The 21,642-nt window shown below is 41.1% G+C and overlaps 2 protein-coding genes across 2 annotated transcripts; one reads left to right on the top strand and one right to left on the bottom strand.

The window, feature by feature from the left end:
* The first annotated feature begins 98 nt into the window (after positions 1-98).
* Positions 99-5,040, top strand: LOC131460113 (gamma-aminobutyric acid receptor-associated protein-like 2). The gene is made up of 4 exons (XM_058630416.1): positions 99-329; positions 1,808-1,863; positions 3,816-3,988; positions 4,453-5,040. Exons 1-4 carry the CDS (start codon positions 296-298, stop codon positions 4,541-4,543), a joined length of 354 nt encoding a protein of 117 aa, XP_058486399.1. The 5' UTR covers positions 99-295; the 3' UTR covers positions 4,544-5,040.
* Positions 5,041-11,762: 6,722 nt separating this feature from the next.
* LOC131459148 (potassium voltage-gated channel subfamily G member 4-like) lies at positions 11,763-19,218 on the bottom strand. The gene is made up of 3 exons (XM_058628615.1): positions 19,140-19,218; positions 16,171-17,023; positions 11,763-13,318 (listed from the first exon to the last, which is right to left on the bottom strand). Exons 2-3 carry the CDS (start codon positions 16,927-16,929, stop codon positions 12,476-12,478), a joined length of 1,602 nt encoding a protein of 533 aa, XP_058484598.1. The 5' UTR covers positions 16,930-17,023; positions 19,140-19,218; the 3' UTR covers positions 11,763-12,475.
* Positions 19,219-21,642: the final 2,424 nt, after the last annotated feature.

Below are 21,642 nucleotides of genomic sequence, written 5' to 3'. Positions count from 1 at the left end.
GGCGTCAACTTACCCCGTGGTCTCGGCGGAATGGTACGGTCCTGTCGTGACGTCATACCTGGCTGAGCGCGAGGAGGCGGAGGCTGGGGCGGAGCTTGTCAGATTTTAGTTTGTTATTTTGCTCAGGAGGAAGAGTTTCTGTGGACGCCCTCTGTCGTTTAGCTGTTTACCTCGGAGAAAACGAGTCGAGGACAGAGACGAAAACGAGAAAACAGAGAGATTCGAGGCCAAAGCAACATTAAACTGTCACAAATACTAAGCATCGAGCAAAAAAATCATCCCGGAAACGGCAAACATGAAATGGATGTTCAAAGAGGATCACTCCTTGGGTAAGAGACGCTGGGAGAGGTGTTAGAAAATAGACACATGGCTCACTTTTCAGGGTCAAATGTTGACTTTATTTTCTTTAGGAGAAGAATACGGGATATAAAGTGCACGTATTGTGAGTCATATGTGAACGTAATGGCTGTTGAAGGCGTCAGGCCTGTCCTTTAGCCTCAGCAAGCTCATCGAAAACAACAAAAACACACCGACATGTGAACGTCAGCTCGTTTTCTCCTCGTCTCCGTTTTGTTTAACGCGTCTTTTGTCCGCGCAGACGAAGGGACATCGTGTCCTTGGTTCCGACAAAACGTGGGATGACGAATTGTTTTTATGGTGGACGGATGTTATTGCTACTTCGAGCAGTTCTACTCTGCGCCTGCGCAGAAAGATGAGCACGCTGCCCCATCTCGTGCACCTGAACGTCACACGTGACAAAGTCCAACTACTTTGTTATTGTACTTGAATACAAAATTCACGTATATGTATTTGTTATTCATGTTTCTAGCACCTTTTACGCCACTACATTTCCTCTAAATGTCTTTGTTATTCGTTACTACCAAATAAAATCAGAAGAAGAAGAAAAGTTGGTATTATGGTCTGTAGACCTATAGAGCTTTTCTAGTCTTGGTGAGCTGCTTTACACTATAATGTTCATACCGATCCACATGCTGCAATTTGGTGTTAAGTGCCTTGCTCAAGGACACATATGAAACCAGAGTCATTATTATGATATTTCACTCCAGATGTGAAAGAAACGCAGAGAGTTTTCAATGTATCCTCTCCTGTGTGGCTTGGATGTGTTTATATTGCCAATTTGAAAATGATTAAAGTGACAATTAAAATACAATAATTATAAAACAGTGTATTTGTATGTAACCTTTAGTGTTGCATATATTGAAATACAATCTAAACTAAATCTCTGTAGGTGCAGTATAACGAAATATCATATTTTGTGTCTAAAACATCAGTATATATTCACTTGTACGCATGTTACCTACAGTTATGGGTGGGATTTTTTTGATTTTCTGTACGAAAGAAACCAGAAAAAACAAAACATGAAAAGACATCATTCCTTTTACCATTTTTCACCATTTGGACCAAACACCAAAGGATTAAAAATACACGGATTAGCAAGGACAAGAATAACAACAAACACCCAGATGCTGCTGCTGTGAATAAATGAGATGGTCAATTCAGGTGAAGTGTCTGTTTACACAGAATTACTGTTCTCGTGTTGGTTTCACATGTAAATGCTGCTTATTTGTCTCTGTAATTACTAGCTTAGGTAGGTAAAGACATCTTAATCCACAGCAGCTGTCAGCCCTTTTCACTCCCCAGTTGTCAGACATTGACGTCTGTCCATCACTGGTCATCTGTGATGTCCGCAAAGAGGGAAATATTGATTCTTTTTTTCTGTTTCAAGTGTCAAACAACCTCCCTGATTAATGTACACGTGTGTTGTGTTTTTTTTTTTGTTCCACAGAACATCGATCTGTAGAATCAGCCAAGATCCGCAGCAAATACCCCGACAGAGTCCCGGTGAGTGACTGAGAGTCTGCACTGATGCTTGTTGGTTGTTGTTAAGGCTGGGTAAAGAGATTTTCTATTTCAGTGGTGTGCAACCCAAGGCTCTAGAGCCGCATGTGGCTCTTCAGCCCCTCTGCAGTGGTTCCTAGTACTAGTAGAGATAGGGCAATAATAAAAGTCGACGTGTTATAAAATTTCTAATCCATGGAATTAGATGTGTCAGTTTTATCAAACAATACTTTCACACTGAATTGAGCAAACAAAAATGAACCACACAATCAAAATACACAAATTGCATATAAAATATCAATTTAATTGTTCAAATATATTGTGTTTTATTTGTTTGCAATGATTGGACTTTTGTTTGCGATCCCTCACTGGTTCTTTGTGCCGTGGTTTTCTGTTTGTGATTCTGACCATGGGCGGGGCCTTAGGAAGCTGCCTGCTGATTGGCTGATTGGACCGGAAGTAGTCAGAGGCTTGGAGTCGCTGTCCGACTAGAACTAATAATTGTGCTAGCTGACGTTTGTCAGATTATAATCGTTTGATACTTACAATTATTTTGTAATTTGTGGAAAACTTGGGGGACGATTTCCAGACGGACAGTGACTCCAAGCCTGTGACTATTTCCGGTCCATTGTTGCTCCAGAATCAGTGGGCAGCTTCCGTTGCCTCGCCACAGCACGGTTAAATTGCATTTCCACTAGCATAGTACCTGGTACCAGGTACTTTTTTTTTAGTAAAAAACCTTGCTCTGGCAAGGTTCCAAGTGAGCTGAGGCGACACTATGCGTGATGTCGCCAGACTGCCGTCACAGGAAGAGACGTCTGTCACAAGAATCAAGCCGAACAATGCTGAACTGTAGATCAGTTAAAAAGACTTAATAATCCTAAAAATGTGGGTTAATCTCCAACAATTACCAGTGACGTGTCTAAAGTCTCAATATTTAACAGAGGAGTTTAGCGACAGCACTGCTGATCACAGACCCTGCCACTGTAGTTCAGTCTAGTGACCGTGTCAGACGGAGTCTGTGCTCCGGTCATGGACAAAGTACTGAACAAATAGTTTTAATGAACTGATTCTAATGATTCATTTACACTGAAAACAACTGCTTGTGTGTGTGTGTGTGTGTGTGTCGCGTGTAAAACAAAGTCACGGCAGTTTCATGCAGCCGTGCAGTGATGACTCCGCCCACATTGAGTAGTGGAAAACCAACCGTGCCGTGGCGAGTCGAGGCGAGTTGGGACCCCAGGTGGAAAAGGGCCATATGTGTACTTACAATATTTAAAAAAAGCCTTTCCCGACACTTAAATGCAGTAATGTGTACATGAAGAAGTACAAGCATGAGCCATGTACAATCCAGATGTTGCTTCATTTCTTTCAAAGTGGGTTCGTTTTAATTTAATGAATTGGCCACAAACAATATAAGAACTGGGTCTACATAATCTTGTGTTTTATTTTCTTCTCCACTTCAAAGAGTAAAACAGTGATGAAATCGACAGTTTTCTTTTTATAGTTCTTAAATTTCAAAAAACAAACTACTTTTCTTTTTATATATATATATATATATATATGTATATGTATATGTATATGTATATATATATACATATATATATATATGTGTGTGTGTGTGTGTGTATATGTATATACAGTACATAGTACTAGGTTGCAGACCTAGTACTAGTGCATCCCTTAAAACATTAATGTAGATGATAATTCAGAGTGTAAACCTGTTCATCTACAATAGCCTACAAACATTTTGGAGTAATTAACAAGTTGTCCAACAGAGGGTGCTGTGAGTGCATCTTGGCCTGCACCTGTGCCCTCTTTGCTCATCAGAAAGAGGACAACCATGATGTCATGTCGTATTGAAAAGGTGTGAATGTGTCCAGGGTGGACATGAATGAATGAATGATGAAGTTCTAGTTGTGATCACGCACGTGTGTGTGTGTGTGATTGGTCAGGTGATCGTGGAGAAAGTGTCTGGATCACAAATCGTGGACATCGATAAGAGGAAGTACCTGGTTCCCTCTGACATCACGGTGGCTCAGTTCATGTGGATCATCAGGAAACGCATCCAGCTGCCGTCAGAGAAGGCCATCTTTCTGTTTGTGGACAAGACGGTGCCTCAGTCCAGGTCAGAGACAAACGCCACCAGTCAACATGAACTGTTTTATTTATTACTCCTATTACTCATACTTTCAGCTACAGAAAACGTTTGAATATAAAGAAAATTCAGCTTATTTAGGACTTTAGGACCGATTTTTGTTTCTTCAGCTTCATAAAATATTCAGCTTTTTGTGTCCATTCAAATGGAGGAAATCTCCCAAATTCACACCTTCGGAAACTGTTCAAATTTTAAAAAATTGAGCTTATTCAGGACTTTTCAGCTTTTAAATTATTAACTTCACTTTAATAATATATCTATTTAAAAGTTTTTATATAACTATTTCATCTTTATCACATTCGTTGTGTTAATATTTCATCATTTAAACTTGAATCAAGTCAAACGGCTCTCCAGTGTTCACTCATCCTGTCTCATAATTGAATAATAAACTGTGTGCGCACTGTAAAACAAACCCGTGCGTCTCTGCGTTGCAGCATCACGATGGGGCAGCTGTACGACAAAGAGAAGGACGAGGACGGCTTTTTATACGTGGCGTACAGTGGCGAGAACACCTTTGGCGTGTGAACGCCGGGGCGGGAGGGAGCTGCGATCGCAAACCCGGCTTTGCCCCCGTCACCGCACGAACCACAGCGCATCCTAACACCCACATCTAATCACCTCACCGCCCCCGACTCAGCCCCCGGAGAATGCGAAAGGGAAACGGCACAGATTCAGCGACATGAACGCCACAGAACGATAGACTGAGCGCTCCTCTGACTGGATGAACGTACATGAGTGCACTAGTGTGTGTGTGTGTGTGTTCCGGCCCATGATGCACCTCTCCTCTATAGTCATAGATCCAGTTGTGTATAGTGTGTTTTACATTCAGTTGTGTTTTCTTTGATGTTGTGATTGGAGCGTTTTCATGGGAACTTCAACAGTTCCACGTGTGAATGAGTTTTGCTTTTTGTTGCATTTTGGTTTCATTTCCTCGTTGAAGACAATATTTAAAAAATAATTTTAATTTAATTATATGAAGGTGAGGTAGCTGGATGACCTAACCAATAAAAATATTAACTAAACCTCAACAGCATGGTGTTTTATTTCCGGGTTCTTGTTTTTTTACAGTTGTTGGAACAAAAATGGTGTGTGGATACAAGTGGGTAAGATTTTTATTTATTTATTAAAATTATTTATTCACTTTCCACACTCAGTTAGGTGAATGATTTTCAAAGAAAATCCCTTTTTATGTGCAGTAATCTCACTGAGCTGCAAAGAAGTAACCACAGATTACTAAAAATCCCAATTATTAAATAAAACTAAAGAAATTATTAAAGTAAAACAAAATAAATGCAGAAAATATAACAAACTGCACTGCAATAGTCTTAAAAGAAAAAAGAAAAAGCATGTTTGCAATATTTGTCTCAAAACAATATAGGAAATATTAACACCACAAAGGTGGGAAAGGTGAAATAGTGAAATAAAATGACTGTTGAGGCAAATGCCCACTTTAAGTTATACATGATTACGTCTGTGCAGTGCTATAGTCTATGGGGAACTTCTAAATGGATGAACTGGAGAACTGAAAATATGCAAAATATTCTGCAAATCTCTTTTCTTGCTGCCATTCACATTTTCTTGACTTTTATTCTACGAACTCTAAACTGAGAGATAAAAAAAACAACGCTATATTAGAAAGCCATCTCTTTACTTTCTGTTTTCACTTCCTCATGTCTTATCCAGCAGCTTTCTGATTAACTTGTTGTGTACCGGTTATTCACTTGTCTGAGTTAGCATTCAGAGGATAAAGCTCATTTCTCCTTAAAACGCTTCATTTCTTCCTCAGGATGAACCCGTTCAATACAATCTAAACAGTCAACATTTAAGTTGTGAATAATTATAATATTGTAGTTTATTTTAGTAGTGTATTTTATTGACAGCTTCAGCACTATATTATGTCTTACTCTGTGTTTCATGCTACTTTTGGGCATTTTAGCATGCTAGTTTTGGCATTATGTTGATAAAACACTGATAATTTGTCTTTTTCTTCTCTGGCGTAATAATGGCCTTTGGTCGTTGATGTAACTGGTGAGATTGAGTTTAAAAAAAGTGAAGAAATCCGACCTGAGTTGAATGTTTTCTCAGTTCCTCATTAGAGCATGTTTTTCAGAATAATAATATGGAAACAGGTTCATCATGAACGTCCTTTTCCGTTTGACAGGTTCTTAGAACAACAACTGGGAAGTCAACAGGAAACGGATCAGGAAGTGAAAGCAAAGGCCAACACATTAGCTAATCATGCTAATACAAACGACTACCGCGTCAAATACTACTGCTGCTAACACTGCAACTATTACTATTGTATACTGCTAATCCTACTGCTAAAACACACAACTTACAACAAATATTACTGCTAACACTCCAACCGTTACTGCTATATACCGCTAATGCTACTGCTAATACAGACTACTACAAGAAATACTACTGCTAACACTGCAACCATTACTGTGACACTGTGGATCACAATATTTTGCTAGATATTCTCATCAAAAAAGGCATCTCCACACAAGCTACTATTTGGCAAATAGGACACAATGTGTTCAGATGGCTGGAGTTAGTTCCACTTTTCTTGAGGTCACAAAAGGTGTACCTCAAGGCTCAGTCCTAGGACCAATTTTGTTTACAATTTATATTAACGATCTGTGTGCAAACTTGTCCAATGCCTCACACCATTTTTATGCTGATGATACAGTCATGTATTGCTCTTCACGTTCAATTGCACAAGCATTCATATTTTTGCAATCCGCCTTTGATACAGTGCAGACTAATCTGGAGAAATTGAAACTGGTTTTAAATGTTGAAAAATCCAAAATAATGCTTTTTTTCAAACTCATCTGTTCCCATGGAACAAATCCCTTCAATTAGAACTTCCCATTGCAGAGCTCTTGAGCTGGTTACCAGTTATAAGTACCTGGGATTTATGATTGATGGGGAGCTATCTTTCAAAGTGCATGTTAGAAATTTGGTTTCTAAATTAAGGGTGAAGCTCGGTTTCTTTTATAGAAACAAGTCTTGTTTCTCCTGATATCAGCGACATTCTTACCAATAATTGACTATGGCGATGTTGTGTACATGTGTGCCTCTAACAGTTGCCTACAGTCCTTGACTCCAGTCTATCGTTGTGCTCTGAGGTTCATCACTGGCTGTAGCCGCCTCACCCACCACTGTGAACTGTATGCCAAAGCTTCCATGTCCTCTCTGTCTGTAAGACGCTGCACACACTGGATGACTCTGGACTATAAGGCTCTTCTCGGCTTGGTTCCTACCTATTTAAGCACTTTTCTTCAGCGGACCAGAAGCCATTACGCCTTACGTTCCAATGACATTTTGCACTTGTCTGCTCCACACTCCAAAAAGCTTTCAGTTTCTCTGCCCCCTCTGCTTGGAATACCCTCCAAACTGAACTTAATTTGCAAGCTTTTATTTCACTGGGAGTTTTCCTCTCCATCTTAAAAGACAGGCAACAGAAATCCATTGAACAGTGCCTGTGTTCTTTAATTGTTACTGTGACCACAACTCTTGCACTTTATGTTTGTCTAGTTGTACTTTTGTATTTCCATGTGTGTGTTGTAGTTGCTGCCTTCCTGTTTTTTATTTAACTATGATGTGTGCTGCTGTGAAAGAGATCTTGATCTCAATGAGTCTTTTATCTGGTTAAATAAAAGAGAAACTTACTGATTTATATGGCTAATCCTACTGCTAATACAAATACTACTAACACTGCAACCATTACTATTGTATACTGCTTCTCCTACTGCTAATACAAAGTACTACTGCTAACACTGCAACCATTACTGCTTTACACTGCTAATACTGACGACTACAACAAGTAAGTAAGATAATACTGATCAGATTTGATGTTATATGGTCACATTTTTCATGACCCATTAATTAGGGATGGAATCGGCAGAGACACCGCGATACGATATCATCACGGTGAAGTATTTGCGAAATCATATATTGATTTATTTTAGTTTTTTACGCTAATCCACAAAAAGTTTTAATGCTTATTTGTAACATCAGTTTTTAAAAAAAAAAAAACTATATGCTAAACACATTGATACTTGATACTTGTGTGAATGGGTGTGAAAGATGAGTGATAACGTGAGAATGTGAAAATGCGATGCACATAGATGTGAGTGAGTGAGTGAATGAGTGAATTGAAGCTGTAGTGTAAAGCAGCGTTGACTGCTATATAAAATACAAACCATTTGCACAAAGAAGATGATGTAGATGGAGGCGGCAGAATAAATGTGGATAATGACATGGATCCATCCCAACCATGTCCTATATTTGATTTAGAAACCTTATTTAACACGTTGCATTATCAGGTGAAAGATGTCAATATCATGATCTTGTCTTATCCCTCATAACAAGGGTCAGAATCAAATATGAAGCCAAGGTGAAGAACTGCACTGCTTTTGAACAGAGGTGTCAAAAGATTAGTGACGAGCAGAAGTAAAGTAAGAGAAGAAAACCCCTGCATCTTTCTGTGAATGACATGAACTCCACATTTTCTACTTAGAGCAGAAAATAAGAAGAGGAAACTGTGGTTTTCTTAGAAGGAGACTTTTGTAGTACACGGGTTGTGTATAAAAGGGGAACACTGAGCAGGTTCCAACACAGATCATCCCTGAAGATTAAAGATCTCATCCAAGACGAAGCTCTGCCTCTGACCAGTGAACCATGAAGACGCTGGGGATTCTCCTGCTTGTGACCCTGATCCACTTACTGCTTCACACCTCTGCCAGTGAGTATCTCTGCTGCTGTTCCACCTCCCGAGAGCTGCAGGTTCACACCTCTGTGTGTCTTAATGCGTCTTTGTGCGTGTTCACAGGTCCCATCGCTCCGGGACTGCTGCTGAAAGGAGGGTGCTGTCCACGTTTCAGACGGATGGAACTTTCCAAAGATCTGGTGAAGCACGTGGCATTGTCTCCAGATTACTGCAGAGTCAGAGCATTGCTGTAAGTACAGATGTGAGACAGTGTGTGGACTCATGCAGAAAAAAAAAGGTGATACTTGAGTAAAAGTACAAGTATGTTACCAGAAAATGGCTTTGGTAGAAGTTGAAGTCACTTTTTTTTTTATATAATTTTACTTAAGCAAAAGTCTTAAAGTATATGTCATTTACTGTACTTAAGTATCAAAGTCATTTTCTGATATAAAATGTACTTAAGTTTTAGAAGTAAAAGTATTAGAAAAGTGAGGATTGGTGGCTCAGCAACTGGAAGGTTGTGGGTTCAATTCCTGGCTCTGCTAGTCTATACGTGTTCTTGAGTAACCCATGTTGCAGCGTGTCAATGGGTGCAAAGTGTTGTGTAACGCAGCTCATCAAGACTAGAAAAGCTCCTCATGAATACAGACCATAATACCAACTCTTCTTCTTCTGGTTTTATTTGGTCGTAACGAGTAACAAAGACAGTTAGAGGAAATGCAGTGGAGGAAAAGTAAAAGTTGCCAGAGATATAAATAACAAAAGTAAAGTGCAGATACACAAACTTTGTACTTAAGTACAGTAACAAAGTATTCGTACTTTCTTACACTACACTCTCAGAAATTTGCCATTTAGCCTTACGTTAGGATTAATTATGACTCATATATTGAGGTTAGTGTGTATTTTATAGGCCTCTAATTAGACGTGTGCTACTGCTTCATAAGTAACACTAGTTATTTGTGAAGTGACTGAATAAATATTCGTCTTATTGTTGATTATTTTTGGATAATTGCTCACTCCACTAAGTTAGTACGGACAGAAAGTGTAGTATTTCCCACACTCTCCACAGGAGGGAGCCATTCTGTCACAGTACAACGACGACAGAATCCATCAGTTGTTGTTTGAGTTTGGGAAAGTAGAAAGAACCTGACAACACACTTTTTTTTAGGAATGTAGCAGCAGATACAGTGCAACACTGACTCATTTATTTGTATATGTACATATACATATATATATATATATATATATATAAATATATATGTATATATATATATATATATATATATATATATACCTATATATTATATATATATACATATTCCCCTTTTTGTTCCTTGGAGATTGTCAAATGTGTGTCGTGTGTTCGTTTACAGGGTCGTAACCATCACGAACAGGACACTGTGTCTCGATCCCACCACGGCCTGGGCCAAGAAACGCCTGCGAGAGTCTTACAAGCCGACAGTGATTTAGTTTCACATGTTTACTGGAAGAATATCCGTTGTGTTAGTGGCTGTCACTTCACTATAAAGGTTCAAACCGCTGCATTCACTGTCTGACATTGAGACCAATCATTTTCTACTTATTTTACTGCAGGGTGTTTGAAACTGCGTTATTTATAATATGTGGCCCTTTCAAAATAAAATCTTAAAATGCACTTGTAGTGTACTGTCGTTTCGTCTTGATAACGTAAATAATTATATTTTAGCATTAAAAATATAATTTTTGGTGAAAGAGCTTTTACATACTGCTGTAATAATCATTACAGAAGCATAATAAATGATTCTGGTAATTATCAGTGCTGTTAATTTAGCACAGCTGTGGTCTAATAAACTTGTTAAGTGCATGTTAAGTGGGGCCTCTGAAGGTCATGATTTTTGGCCAGTAGGGGGTGACAAACAACGTCATTTTAGTGTTCTACCATTTGAAGAAAAACAAACAAGCAATTGTGTTAAATCACATTGTGACGACAAGTAAACATTGACTGCAGGACGTAACAGTGGCCACGCAGAGCCTCCTCCGTGAGGACAGCAGGCAGCGCAGGTCGGTGGTGACTGTTGGACTTTTCAATGTTTCCTTTGTTTAAAGTCGCCGTGCCAACAACACTGTCTGAACAACTCAGAGAGAGTCTTTTCACCACACTCCATCTGTGGCCTCACATCGGCGCGACGCCGCGCTTTCACAAAGAAAAATGTGAAATAAAAAAGTTTGTGAAACAATCAGCTGCAGCATTTACAGCAGAGGAGGAAACAGGGAAGACACCATTCATTCCTTTACACGGGCTTTGAGTTCAATGACATATTTGACCACAATTTTATTGACAATGTAAAATATAATAATGATAATAAATAAGATATTTATTCACCGGCGGGAGAAATGGCGTTCACATCTTTTGTGCAACAATGGAAAAATACTTCAACACGCACTCTGGTCGTTTACTTTTCTACCAAGTAAAAGAATGAATGAATGAATGAATGAATCCTTTTATTCTCTCCCTTGGTAGAAATGTTCCCCGCTGAGGGAACACGACTGCGTGCCACCACATACTGTATAAAACACACATAAAGACGCACACATAGAATTTGTATTTCACAAATAAAAAGCACAGCTACCCACTGACGATCAAGCATTTCAGATGTCTGACACCTTCAGCCCACACACACACACACACACACACAGCTCTTCTCTTCTTCTCGCTGCACTGACAGCCTGAACAAAGTGTTATTACCACATTTCAAATCTTAGCCCTGAACATAATCAGAAATAAGATCGCTCAGAGAGCGCAGGCCTTCGCCGAGGCAATTCTTCAATATTCTGATCCAGAAGAACTTCCTGGATCTGTACAGACTTGACATGACTCTAAATGGTTTGCTTGGTTTTCCATTACAATGTAGTACCTCCTCGACATGGGCGGAGTCAGCATGGATTTGCTGACGCAATCATTAGAATCGGTTGACGATTTGGTCACAGAATCGTTCTGTACTTCCTGCATGACCGGAGTTTTTAAGTCTTTTTAACTGATCTCTACAGATGTCACACACAGTATCGGCTCGGCTCGCTTGGAACCTTGCCAGAGCAGGTACTGAGAAAACTACCACGTACCAGGTACTATCGCTAATGGAAAAGCAAAAAAAAAAGAAGTGCCGTGACAAGGCGAATTGATTCGTGCCGGGACCATGTAGTGGAAAAGCGGCAATAGATTTCTTAAGGTTTTCTGATATTCTGAACACCAAACGATTAATCGATTAATCGCGAAAATAATCGACAGATTAATCGATGATGAAAATAATCGTTAGTTGCAGCTCTAGTTCGGAATGTTATGGGTCAGGCTTGCTTACTTTGCCGATGTGGCCGTGTCAGCGAGATACGCAGTGTGACGTCGTACCGGTGCAACAACAACAATGAACAACAACAACAACAACAACAACAACATCGAACACATCACAACGGACAACAATGGAGGACGACCAGCGGCTCTTTTTTTCCTGCTTGGTTTTGTGGGTCAACCTTCGTATGAGAACAGACTGGGGAGTGACGCTTGTCTGTCGCCCAATCAGCTGACTGTCGTGGGTGGAACCAGAGACTGTACCCTACCATTTTACTCTGGGACCCCAAAGGGAAGGGTGCCGAAAAGGAACTGTTTGGTACTATTCCTAAAGGAGATGTCTATGAGAGGGACAGAATAAAATGAATGTCGTCATTTTAACGTGTCACTGAATAAATGTGCTTGCTCACTTCCTGGTCAGTCAGAAAGCTGTCGATGGAAGTGTGGACGGATGACTTTTGTTTGACATCAGCACGTCACTCTCCTCCTTGGACAGAGACGTGAGCTCATCCGGTGACAAATTAACCTTGGACCAACTCTGCTCCGACTCCGCGGCTGTATCCTCATCTCTCTCCTCCTTCCACAGTCGCTTGTACTCCTGTTTCAGCTCCTGGTAGGAGCGGGAGAAGGTGTGGAAGATGGAGGTGGCGGGAAACGCCATGATAAGGATGCCACTCAGGATGCTGGTCAGTGCCACTATCTGCCCGGGGATGCTCCGCGGCACCATGTCCCCGTAGCCCACTGTGGTCATAGAGATGATGGCCCACCAGTAAGAGGCTGGGATGCTGCTGAAACTGTGGTGGGGGTGCGTGGCGGCAAACGGCGCCAGTTCACTCTCCGCCAGGTGGACTAGAGGTGAGAAGAGGGTGACAGCGACGCAGACAAACAGTAGAAGAAGACCAAACTCCCTTATGCTGCGCTTCATGGTCAGCCCCAACGTCTGCAGGCCCAAGGAGTGGCGAGCGAGCCGCATCACGTACAGGATCCGCAGAGCCCGCAGCAAGCGCAGGATCAGACTCAGTTTGTCCAGATAGCCTCTGCCGGCCCCCAAGACGACGTCCTCCTGGGACTGATCTCTGACATCAATGACCAGGGACACGTAGTACGGCAGGATGGCGATGGCATCGATGACGTTGAGAGGCTCTCGAACGAAGGCCAACTTGCTCTGGGCGTTGACAAAGCGCAGCAAGAACTCCAACGTGAACCAAGCCACACATATGGACTCCACCACAAACATGCTGTAACACTTTTGGGAGCACTCGCCCTGCAGACACACAAAAAAACAACATGCAGTGATGAGAGATGATGTCACATGACGATCCGTCAACTGGTAAATTGATTCAAAGTATCAGCTCTGGAGGGAAATATTAACCTTAAATTAAAGTCACTAATGGAAAAGCAAAAACAAAAAACACGCCGAGTCGAGCCGTGCCGGGACTGTGTCATGGAAAAGCGTCAAAAGCCACTCCTACAGTCATGTGATGTGTTGGTTTGAAAACGCAGTGAATGTTTAAAAAATGAAAAAGAAAAAAAAGAGTCACTTGGAGTCCTGTGGAGGTTAGGAATCAATTTCCATTTCAATGCGAGAATGAAAGCCGAGTGATGAAAGAGAGACGGAAAACAAGACCTAGAAGCTGAAATTACAGGCCTGTCAAACGCGGGCTTTTCTAACTGCACATAATGACCTCTTAATGTTTGCAGACAAGGCTGGAGGGAAGGAGAGCAGCTCCCATTATAAAATCAATGCTTTTAATCTCGTCTTCTTTGTGCTCTTACAAAAGAAAAGTCCAGAAGAATACAACGACCAAAATTAACGAGGCTGCACTTTCGCTTCTTCTTCAACGTGCTCATTTCTCTGTTTTTGACAATTAAAATAATTGTGTGTGGTGCCTCACAGTGTGCAACTGAAGAAAACCAGCAGAGGCCACAGACTGACAATCAAAGAGTCGGAGAGAGTTTTGATCACAGTCTACCGACATCATTTTGAATCGAAAAGATCCAACATTAAGAGGAAACATGTAAACATGGAGCTTACTGGAAACAGCCATAAATTACAACATGGCACTCAAAGCTTTGGTTTCACAACAAGCCTTAATGCCAGGAAGTATCACATTCAGTATGTAACGTGCTGAGCTTATAGCCCGTAAACCCCTGTGAACACGGGAGAGAGTCTTCATACGTTCTGTTTGAAATGATCCAGGACTCCCTTGAAAAAGAGGTTTTTAATAAAAAATTACAAATACCCCTTAAACAAACACTTAACATGTCTTCCTTGGGGCAGAATGTCAGGTCAGGTATTTATTTACATGTCTGTAGGAATCAGGTCAGTAAAACTAGGAGGCCAATGTTGAAGAGTCACAACTGAAAACTGTTTTAGTTTCCAGGAATGAAATGGATTCATTTAATTCCTGAGCCAAGTTTGAAACTTCAGCCTGTTGCCGTTTGAACCCCTGAAATGAATGTGCTTCAATTTGTTTTGTTTTGACAAATGAGCGCACGGACAGTATGTCAGAGAGTAATCCATCCACCACCACTGCCTTATTAAAACTGCTCTTTATACGGCACTGTCTGTTGAGTCACACTCAGTGATGAAGGTGTCTGCGCGGCTTCATGTAAATGACCAGGACATTTGCTTTAACTTTTAATCAGCAGTAAAAAACACTTTCCAGCACTGGTGGTTCACAAAGCCCCTATTAAGTCTGGGTTAGTCAGTATAGATAACTGATCAATAAATCTATAATAACCAATCAGCATGACGTCTGCACCTCCTCTAAGCTCTGATTACAGGCCTTGGGGAAATATGGCCAGTGTCAGGAGACTTTCACCAATTCACAGGGCAGGTCAGAGAGAGTTGTCCTTCAAAGCAGTTGCTTGAAAATGAAAAGGTTTATATTTTAGTGTTGTAACAACTGCCTATGCTGCAAAGCAACCGGAAAAAGAGTTGGCCAATCAATCCAATATAGGGGGCAAAGCCTTTGAGAGATGGAGAGACTGCCACACGTCATCTGTCACACGTGTGCAAGGCTGAAGAATCTCACTCACTAATCTTCAACCACTTTATCCTGCATATGAGGGTCACAGGGGGTGCTGTGCAAATCTCAGCTGACATAAGGCGAAAGGCGGGGTACACCCTGGACAGATCACCAATCCATCACAGGGACAGGGAAATCATCCACTCTCACACCTACGGTCAATTTAGAGCGTCCAATTCCCCTAATCCCCAAATCTGCATGTTTTTGGACTGTGGGAGGAAACCGGACAACCCTGGAGTAAACCCACGCACAAACGGGGAGAACATGCAAACTCCATGCCGAAATGCCTTTGTTCAGACCAGGTTGCGATCCCGGGCTAGCATTGTTGCCTCGCAGCAAGAGGGTTGCCAGTTTGCGTCACGGTCCAGGCCTTTCTGTGTGGAATTTTCTTCCAGTTTCCTCTCACTTGCAGAGGTTAAAGTAGAACTTTGCTAATAAATATTTTTAAGACACCACCGTAAACGTCCATCCATCCGCTGTCTACCTCTTTAGCCTCACTGTCGTAAGAAACTCACAGGTGGCCACAAAGCCGGCGAACACAAGTCGTGGAGCCATGTTCATGCTGGTCCACATCCGTTTTTGCTGCATTAAGTCTCTCCATCCTTCAAGGCTCTGCCTTGATGAAAATCTAAAATAATGCTATCGCTGCCTTTATAGCCGGAACCTGGCTGGGGTATGTAGTGTTGTAAAGCAATATGTGTTTCTCGTGAGAACTGAAACTTTGCAAGACCTCCTGATCCTGAGGATTCCGGGTTGGTGGCCCAGAACTTGCGAGGCTGGTTTTCTGCTTACAGACAATAGTGGAGACATCCTCCAATCTCCTCGCAACAAGACATTTAAACATCACAATGACTAAGAAGCTGTTAAGTGTGTGAGTTTCTATATGTTGGCCCTGCGATGGACTAGTGACCTGTCCAGAGTTTCCTGCCTTTCTCCCTATGTCAGCAGGGGTTGGCACCAGCAGCCCTGCAACCCCCATGTGGAGGATAAAGCAGTAGACAATGAATGAAAAGGTGAAACCCCTATGTATCTCTGAATGGGACAGTGAAAGTGAGAGTGTTTGATTGTTTGGTTCCATACTCACCCTGGTCTCTTCAGCTCTGAGATCTGGCATGGTGCTGATGCACAGACTGATGACGGTGATCAGCACCATGGTAACAGAGAGGCAGGCGAACAGCTTCCCAGCCAAACCTGAGTGAGGGTTCTCCACCACTTCCCTCAGAACCCCCACCAGTCTGCGGTAGCCCCTCTCAGCCTCTGTGCTGCTTTTCTTCAGCATCAGCCTCTTCTGCCTCCACTCCTCTTCCTTACGCTCTCTCTCGGTCACGTCCTCTACGCGCGTGATCATACGGCGACGGCAACACCGCTCCATATGACCCGGGTCCACACCCCAGTAGGCAAGCTCGTCATGTAGTGACACGGCACACAGTTCCCTAAGCAGGCGCAGTTTGCCTGCAGCCAGGAAGTTGAGGATGACCCTGAAGGCTGTCGGGTTTCGGTCGAAGAAGAACTCCTGGCACGTCTCGTCGTAGTCATCGCAGAGTCGCGCAATCTCCTCGGGAGTTGTGCAGAAGCGAAGGCGCCCCAGTCGACTCTGGGGGAACTGCTCCAAGGTGCTCCAGGGAAAGGTGTAGCGGTTGCCCCCGACATTGACGAGGACCTGTAGGGTGTGGTCGATCACATATGAGGCCTTTGGGTCACGGAGAAGCTGGGCTCGCTGGAAGTAAGCACCCTTGATGGTCTCAGTTTCCGGGATCTCAGTGAAGAAGCGGTCGAGGCTGCTGTCATCGCTACTGACAGAGTATGTGCTGAAGTCATGGTTGGCATTGCTGATGATTGGCATGCTGGCTGCAGGAGGCGGAGCCTGGTGTCAAAGGTTTCTGTAAGTCCAGCTGACAGGAGGTTAAGTGGGAGGATCCTCAGAGGTGATGATGGAACTGTGATGGACAAAATTACAAAGACAATCAGTCTTTTCAATATTAAGTCTTCACCAAAAAAGTATTGAAATACAAAATTGTTTCATATCAAGTGCGACAAGTCTTAAGCCTGTGGTATACTTCCGCAGACATGCTGCGCATGCAGGAGTACCGTCACCATCGGGTGGTGGTACAAGTCTGGACGCAGGGCATAGGATTTGTGCACGGTTCCAAAATCTGGGCACGTTGATGACACAATTTGCATGCGTGGGAGTATACCAGTACCTTTAGTCTTCATCTGAGAGCTTTATTTAGTTGTTTCTTGATATGCAGATGACACCTGAATTCATATCACTGTAAAACCTGCTACACTGAACCAATTTCTTCCCATCAAACAATAACAGTAGAGTTCCACTGATGGATTTGGTCACAGCTGCACCTTAATTTTTACTGTTTTGACTCTTGTTTAACATATATTTTAAGAGGCTAATTTCCATTAAGACAAGCTCAATGACTGTTCGCTTTTTGGTGGTTCAAACTTCGCCCAGTTCATTGTAATAGCTTCTCATTCAAAGTCAAAAACAAAAACTTTTCCTTTTCCATTAATAAGATAAAAACAACTCATTGGCACCTTTAGTTTATTTATTTATTTTTGACATGAAGCTAAATTAGTACGACATAAATAGTAAATATATTTCTATTTATAAAATAAATAGAAATAATAAAATATTACTTTGTAATTCTGGTTTTCCCGTCAGCATTTTTGCTGATTTCTGTTTTACATTGAATTCTAATGAGTATACTGTATGTGTTAGTTAGTTATTTACAGAAAAGAATTAGGGCCACATGTGAAAATGTGGAAATTCCAACTTTAATCTAAGAATTCAGGCTTGTTTGTATTATTATTTTGTTTAACTCTTCCGTAGTTATTTACATAGTAGACCCATCATTAATTATTGAACTGTTAATTGGTTAAAAATCAACTGAGATATTTCCATTCATGTACGGGATAAATAAATGTTTAGAAAACCTCACAGGAAATTCACAGACAGAAAAGGAAAAAAGAAATCATCTTGACACTCAACATTTAGACGCGACACTCTTCTCACCACTTCGCGCCTGCTTTCATTTGACTTTGTCGACTTTCACACAATAAGCTGTGTGACCTCGAAAACCTCACATCGCCTCTGCAGAGACATGACAGTGTGACCGACCCACAGAGGTCAAACATAGTCTGAACAAAGCTGAAAAACAAAAAAAAAACGACATCTTCTAATTTACGTTTGTTTTCTGCTGCTTTAATGTGTCATTTATAATCACTAAATTACAGCTCTCACAACCAAAAAAGATAAATATGACATTTTTCTTGCTTTTGTTTTGTCGAGGACAGAGAGGCAAAACTGTGATTTATGAACACAAAAATTAAGTGTGACTGATAAAATAAAACAGCAAAAAAGATCTCACAGTTGGAAAGATTAGATTTCCAAACGTACACACTCGTCCCAAAAGTGATGAAATTTACCAGGGTCTTTGAATGCATCTTGTAAGCTCAACACGCTGTGAACCCTGCATTTCTTTCACTAGCTCTCACTAGCACTGGAGTTTAGAATATTCCCATACATGACAAATAATGCCATCAAATATTCGATTAAACTACTTTAAATGTTAAATTAAGGAAGAAAACACAATGTGTCTCTAAAACCAAGTTATGATTATTATTAACAGTTGACATGTGCATTTATTACACTGTATTTAAAGTATATTCATTGACATTTTCAGTGTTTGATGATGCACTTACTGAGGTGATATGGAGCAGTGACCTCATGATACAGCTGTTTTCAGACATTAACTCTGGGAAATGTTATAAGATCAGGAAAAAGTTTTTTTTGCTGTGTTAATTAAAGCAGAGGATGATTAAAAATAACGTAAATATTTCACAGCAGAAGTCACCATGACAGGGAAAGAAAGATGAAGAAAAATACAGAACCCAGGTTTCACTCACACATGTTAGAGGATACTCTGCATTTTAATTTCCTGTCAGAAGACATTTTAATCTCAGTGAGACTTTAAAGGGAAATGAATGCATAGCAAAGTTTAATCCAGCACTGTTCCATGTCAAATTGTAGTCATGCCTTACCTTTAAAGGTGCAGGTTTGCTGCCTCAGTTTTTTAACTCTCTCTTGTTTGTCTTGTGCATATTTTTTTTTCCCTCCTCCTCCTCCTCCTCCTCCTCCTCCGCTGGTGTTGTGATGAGGATGAAGATCCTCACTAATTAAATCATGTCATTAAGGCAGAGCGTCAGCTGAGACAAAGAGAAGCGGTGAGTGAGTGAGTGAATAACATCCACGCTGAAGTTTGTAGGTCGGTCACAGACGAGCAGATACTGATCTGATGACAGTGAGATCCTGAGACCTGCTGCTGTGTTTTCATCTGTGTTTAACAGTAAGACCGTCCTCCCTCTCTTTACCTCCTCCCATACCAGCTCTCTCTCTCTCTCTCTCTCTCTCCCTCTTCTACACTGTAAAAAAGCGACATCACTCATGCAGTTGCTTAGAAAAAGTCCAGTGTGTAAGGTTTTATTGGCAGAAATTAAATATAGCACCCATATATGTGTACATAAAGACACAAACTTGGACAGGCAAGTGATTGAGGCCATTAACTTGATGTTTATTGACGTTATTAGCGCGTACGGTGGCCCTGAAGCGCAAATCACACAACATTAACTAAAACACAACAACATTAAATCAATTTTTGTTGGTGTTTTGCACTTCAGGGCCACCGTAGATGAGGGAGGAGAATGCTGACAGTGCTAGTGGACAGGACGTTAGCCAAAAGGCATCACTGACAGTGGCTTTAACTTGGAAATATAGGACATTTTAGAGTTTGGCAAAGGTAATATTAATTGAACTAATACCTTCATACTCACTGATGAGGATGACATTGAACAATCATGTGACTAAGCAGGAGCGATAAAATGCTTTGTCATGCTTTACACTATTTATTTACAGTTTGTTGTCTCGTTGAGCCTTATTGTTGTTCTGTGATGACCCAGACTTAACGCCACCTACTGCTTATCACACTAAACTAATATTGAACATTTGCTTTACAGCAGTAGATGAAATGCACATATGGATTTTATCTTTACCAAATGAAATGACCAAATTCATGGAACAAGAAGACGCTTTAAACCATCTTTATCTGAAGGTACCAGACAATCTGTGTTGTTGTCACAGCTAATACATTTTTATGTCTGTTGTTTGCCTCGCTTTATCTGATATATAAAATATTTGTGGCACGCCCGCCTCTCTGCCCCTGTGATAAACCTCTCTTCATGCAGATAATTATGTTTTGGAGATACAGTTCTCTGCTCACAGAATTTCCAAGCGACAGCTGATGAAAACAACATTCAGCTTGTTGCCGTGTTTGGAAACCTTAAGCCTCTTTCGCAAACTTAATTTCCTGGCGGTGCTGAGAGGTTAACACGGTTCAGCGGAATCTCTCTGACAGAAGAAATTAAAGCAAACTCCTGGGAATTGTGCTGCTCTCTCAATTTGTGCTGCATCGCCAGGGGACCTGCGCGGCGCGGCAACCGTAACTCTGCACGGTTCCACACAAACATGGTTCAAACCGTAGTGAAGGCCTGTGTCGGGGTCGTAGCCGCACCATATCACCTCATTCATCTGCTCAGGTGTCATTTGTGAATATTTTCTCTCAACAATAGTTATTTTTTGTATTTTCTAGTAGATATTTTGAAGAGTTAAGGATCTTTCCTACCGTTTCAAGAATTCTAGTCTTGGAATACACAAGCTAGCAAGTGTGCGTAATCAATCCTGTACATACCCCACTGCGAGAAAACAATGACATTTCATTAGTGAAGTATAAAATGTCCTGGCCAGAACTAACTTTGTTCTGGTTCTTGCTATCTTGAGAAAACAAACACATTTGTCCTTTCTTGCGGAGTAAGTACGTCCATGCCTTGATTGTTGACCCACTTCTCTTGAAGCCAAGTTAAAAGCCATTTAAATCTTTATTTCATGTACACATTAGCTGTCATGTGTGCTAACTAGCAACATCAGCTAACAAACATAGCCATTACAGCTAAAGTTAGCAAGGAATCACCTGATTCACTTTCCACACTCTGTTTTCAGGACTTATGTGCAGCAAATGTCAAATAAAAAAAATAAAAAATAATAATTTGAGGTAAAAAAAAGTAAGTTGCTCGTGCTAAAGTGTTAGCTGTTAGATAAGATAGAGTTGAGTAGTGCTAGAAGTGTATAATGGACAGACTAGACTCTTTGATGAAACAGAGGGCAAAAAAGACCATTTACCATTCTTCAATGAAACATGATGTCCACTTTGTAAATTCTCCCATTTAGAGTCAAATAAACCCATAAACCAGGAGGCTACGGTGTTATTAATATCCAAAACGTGCGTGGTTGCAGTGTACGATCTCTCAGTCAGGCTGAGACTGGAGGCTTCAAAATGGGATTTCACAAACCAGTGAGTGGGTGGAACATTTCCTGTTCAGTCCTGCTACACTTGCCATTCCAAGTCTTCCTATCATCTATGAATCTTAAAATATTTAATTATTTAAGTTCACAGAGGATAAATTCTCCTCGTTTGGATTTTTCCAATGTTTT

This window comes from Solea solea, chromosome 5 (assembly GCF_958295425.1).
Source record: "Solea solea chromosome 5, fSolSol10.1, whole genome shotgun sequence".
NCBI classification, from domain to species: domain Eukaryota; kingdom Metazoa; phylum Chordata; class Actinopteri; order Pleuronectiformes; family Soleidae; genus Solea; species Solea solea.
Note: the sequence above shows the minus strand (reverse complement) of the source record. Positions and strands in the feature narration are given on the sequence as shown.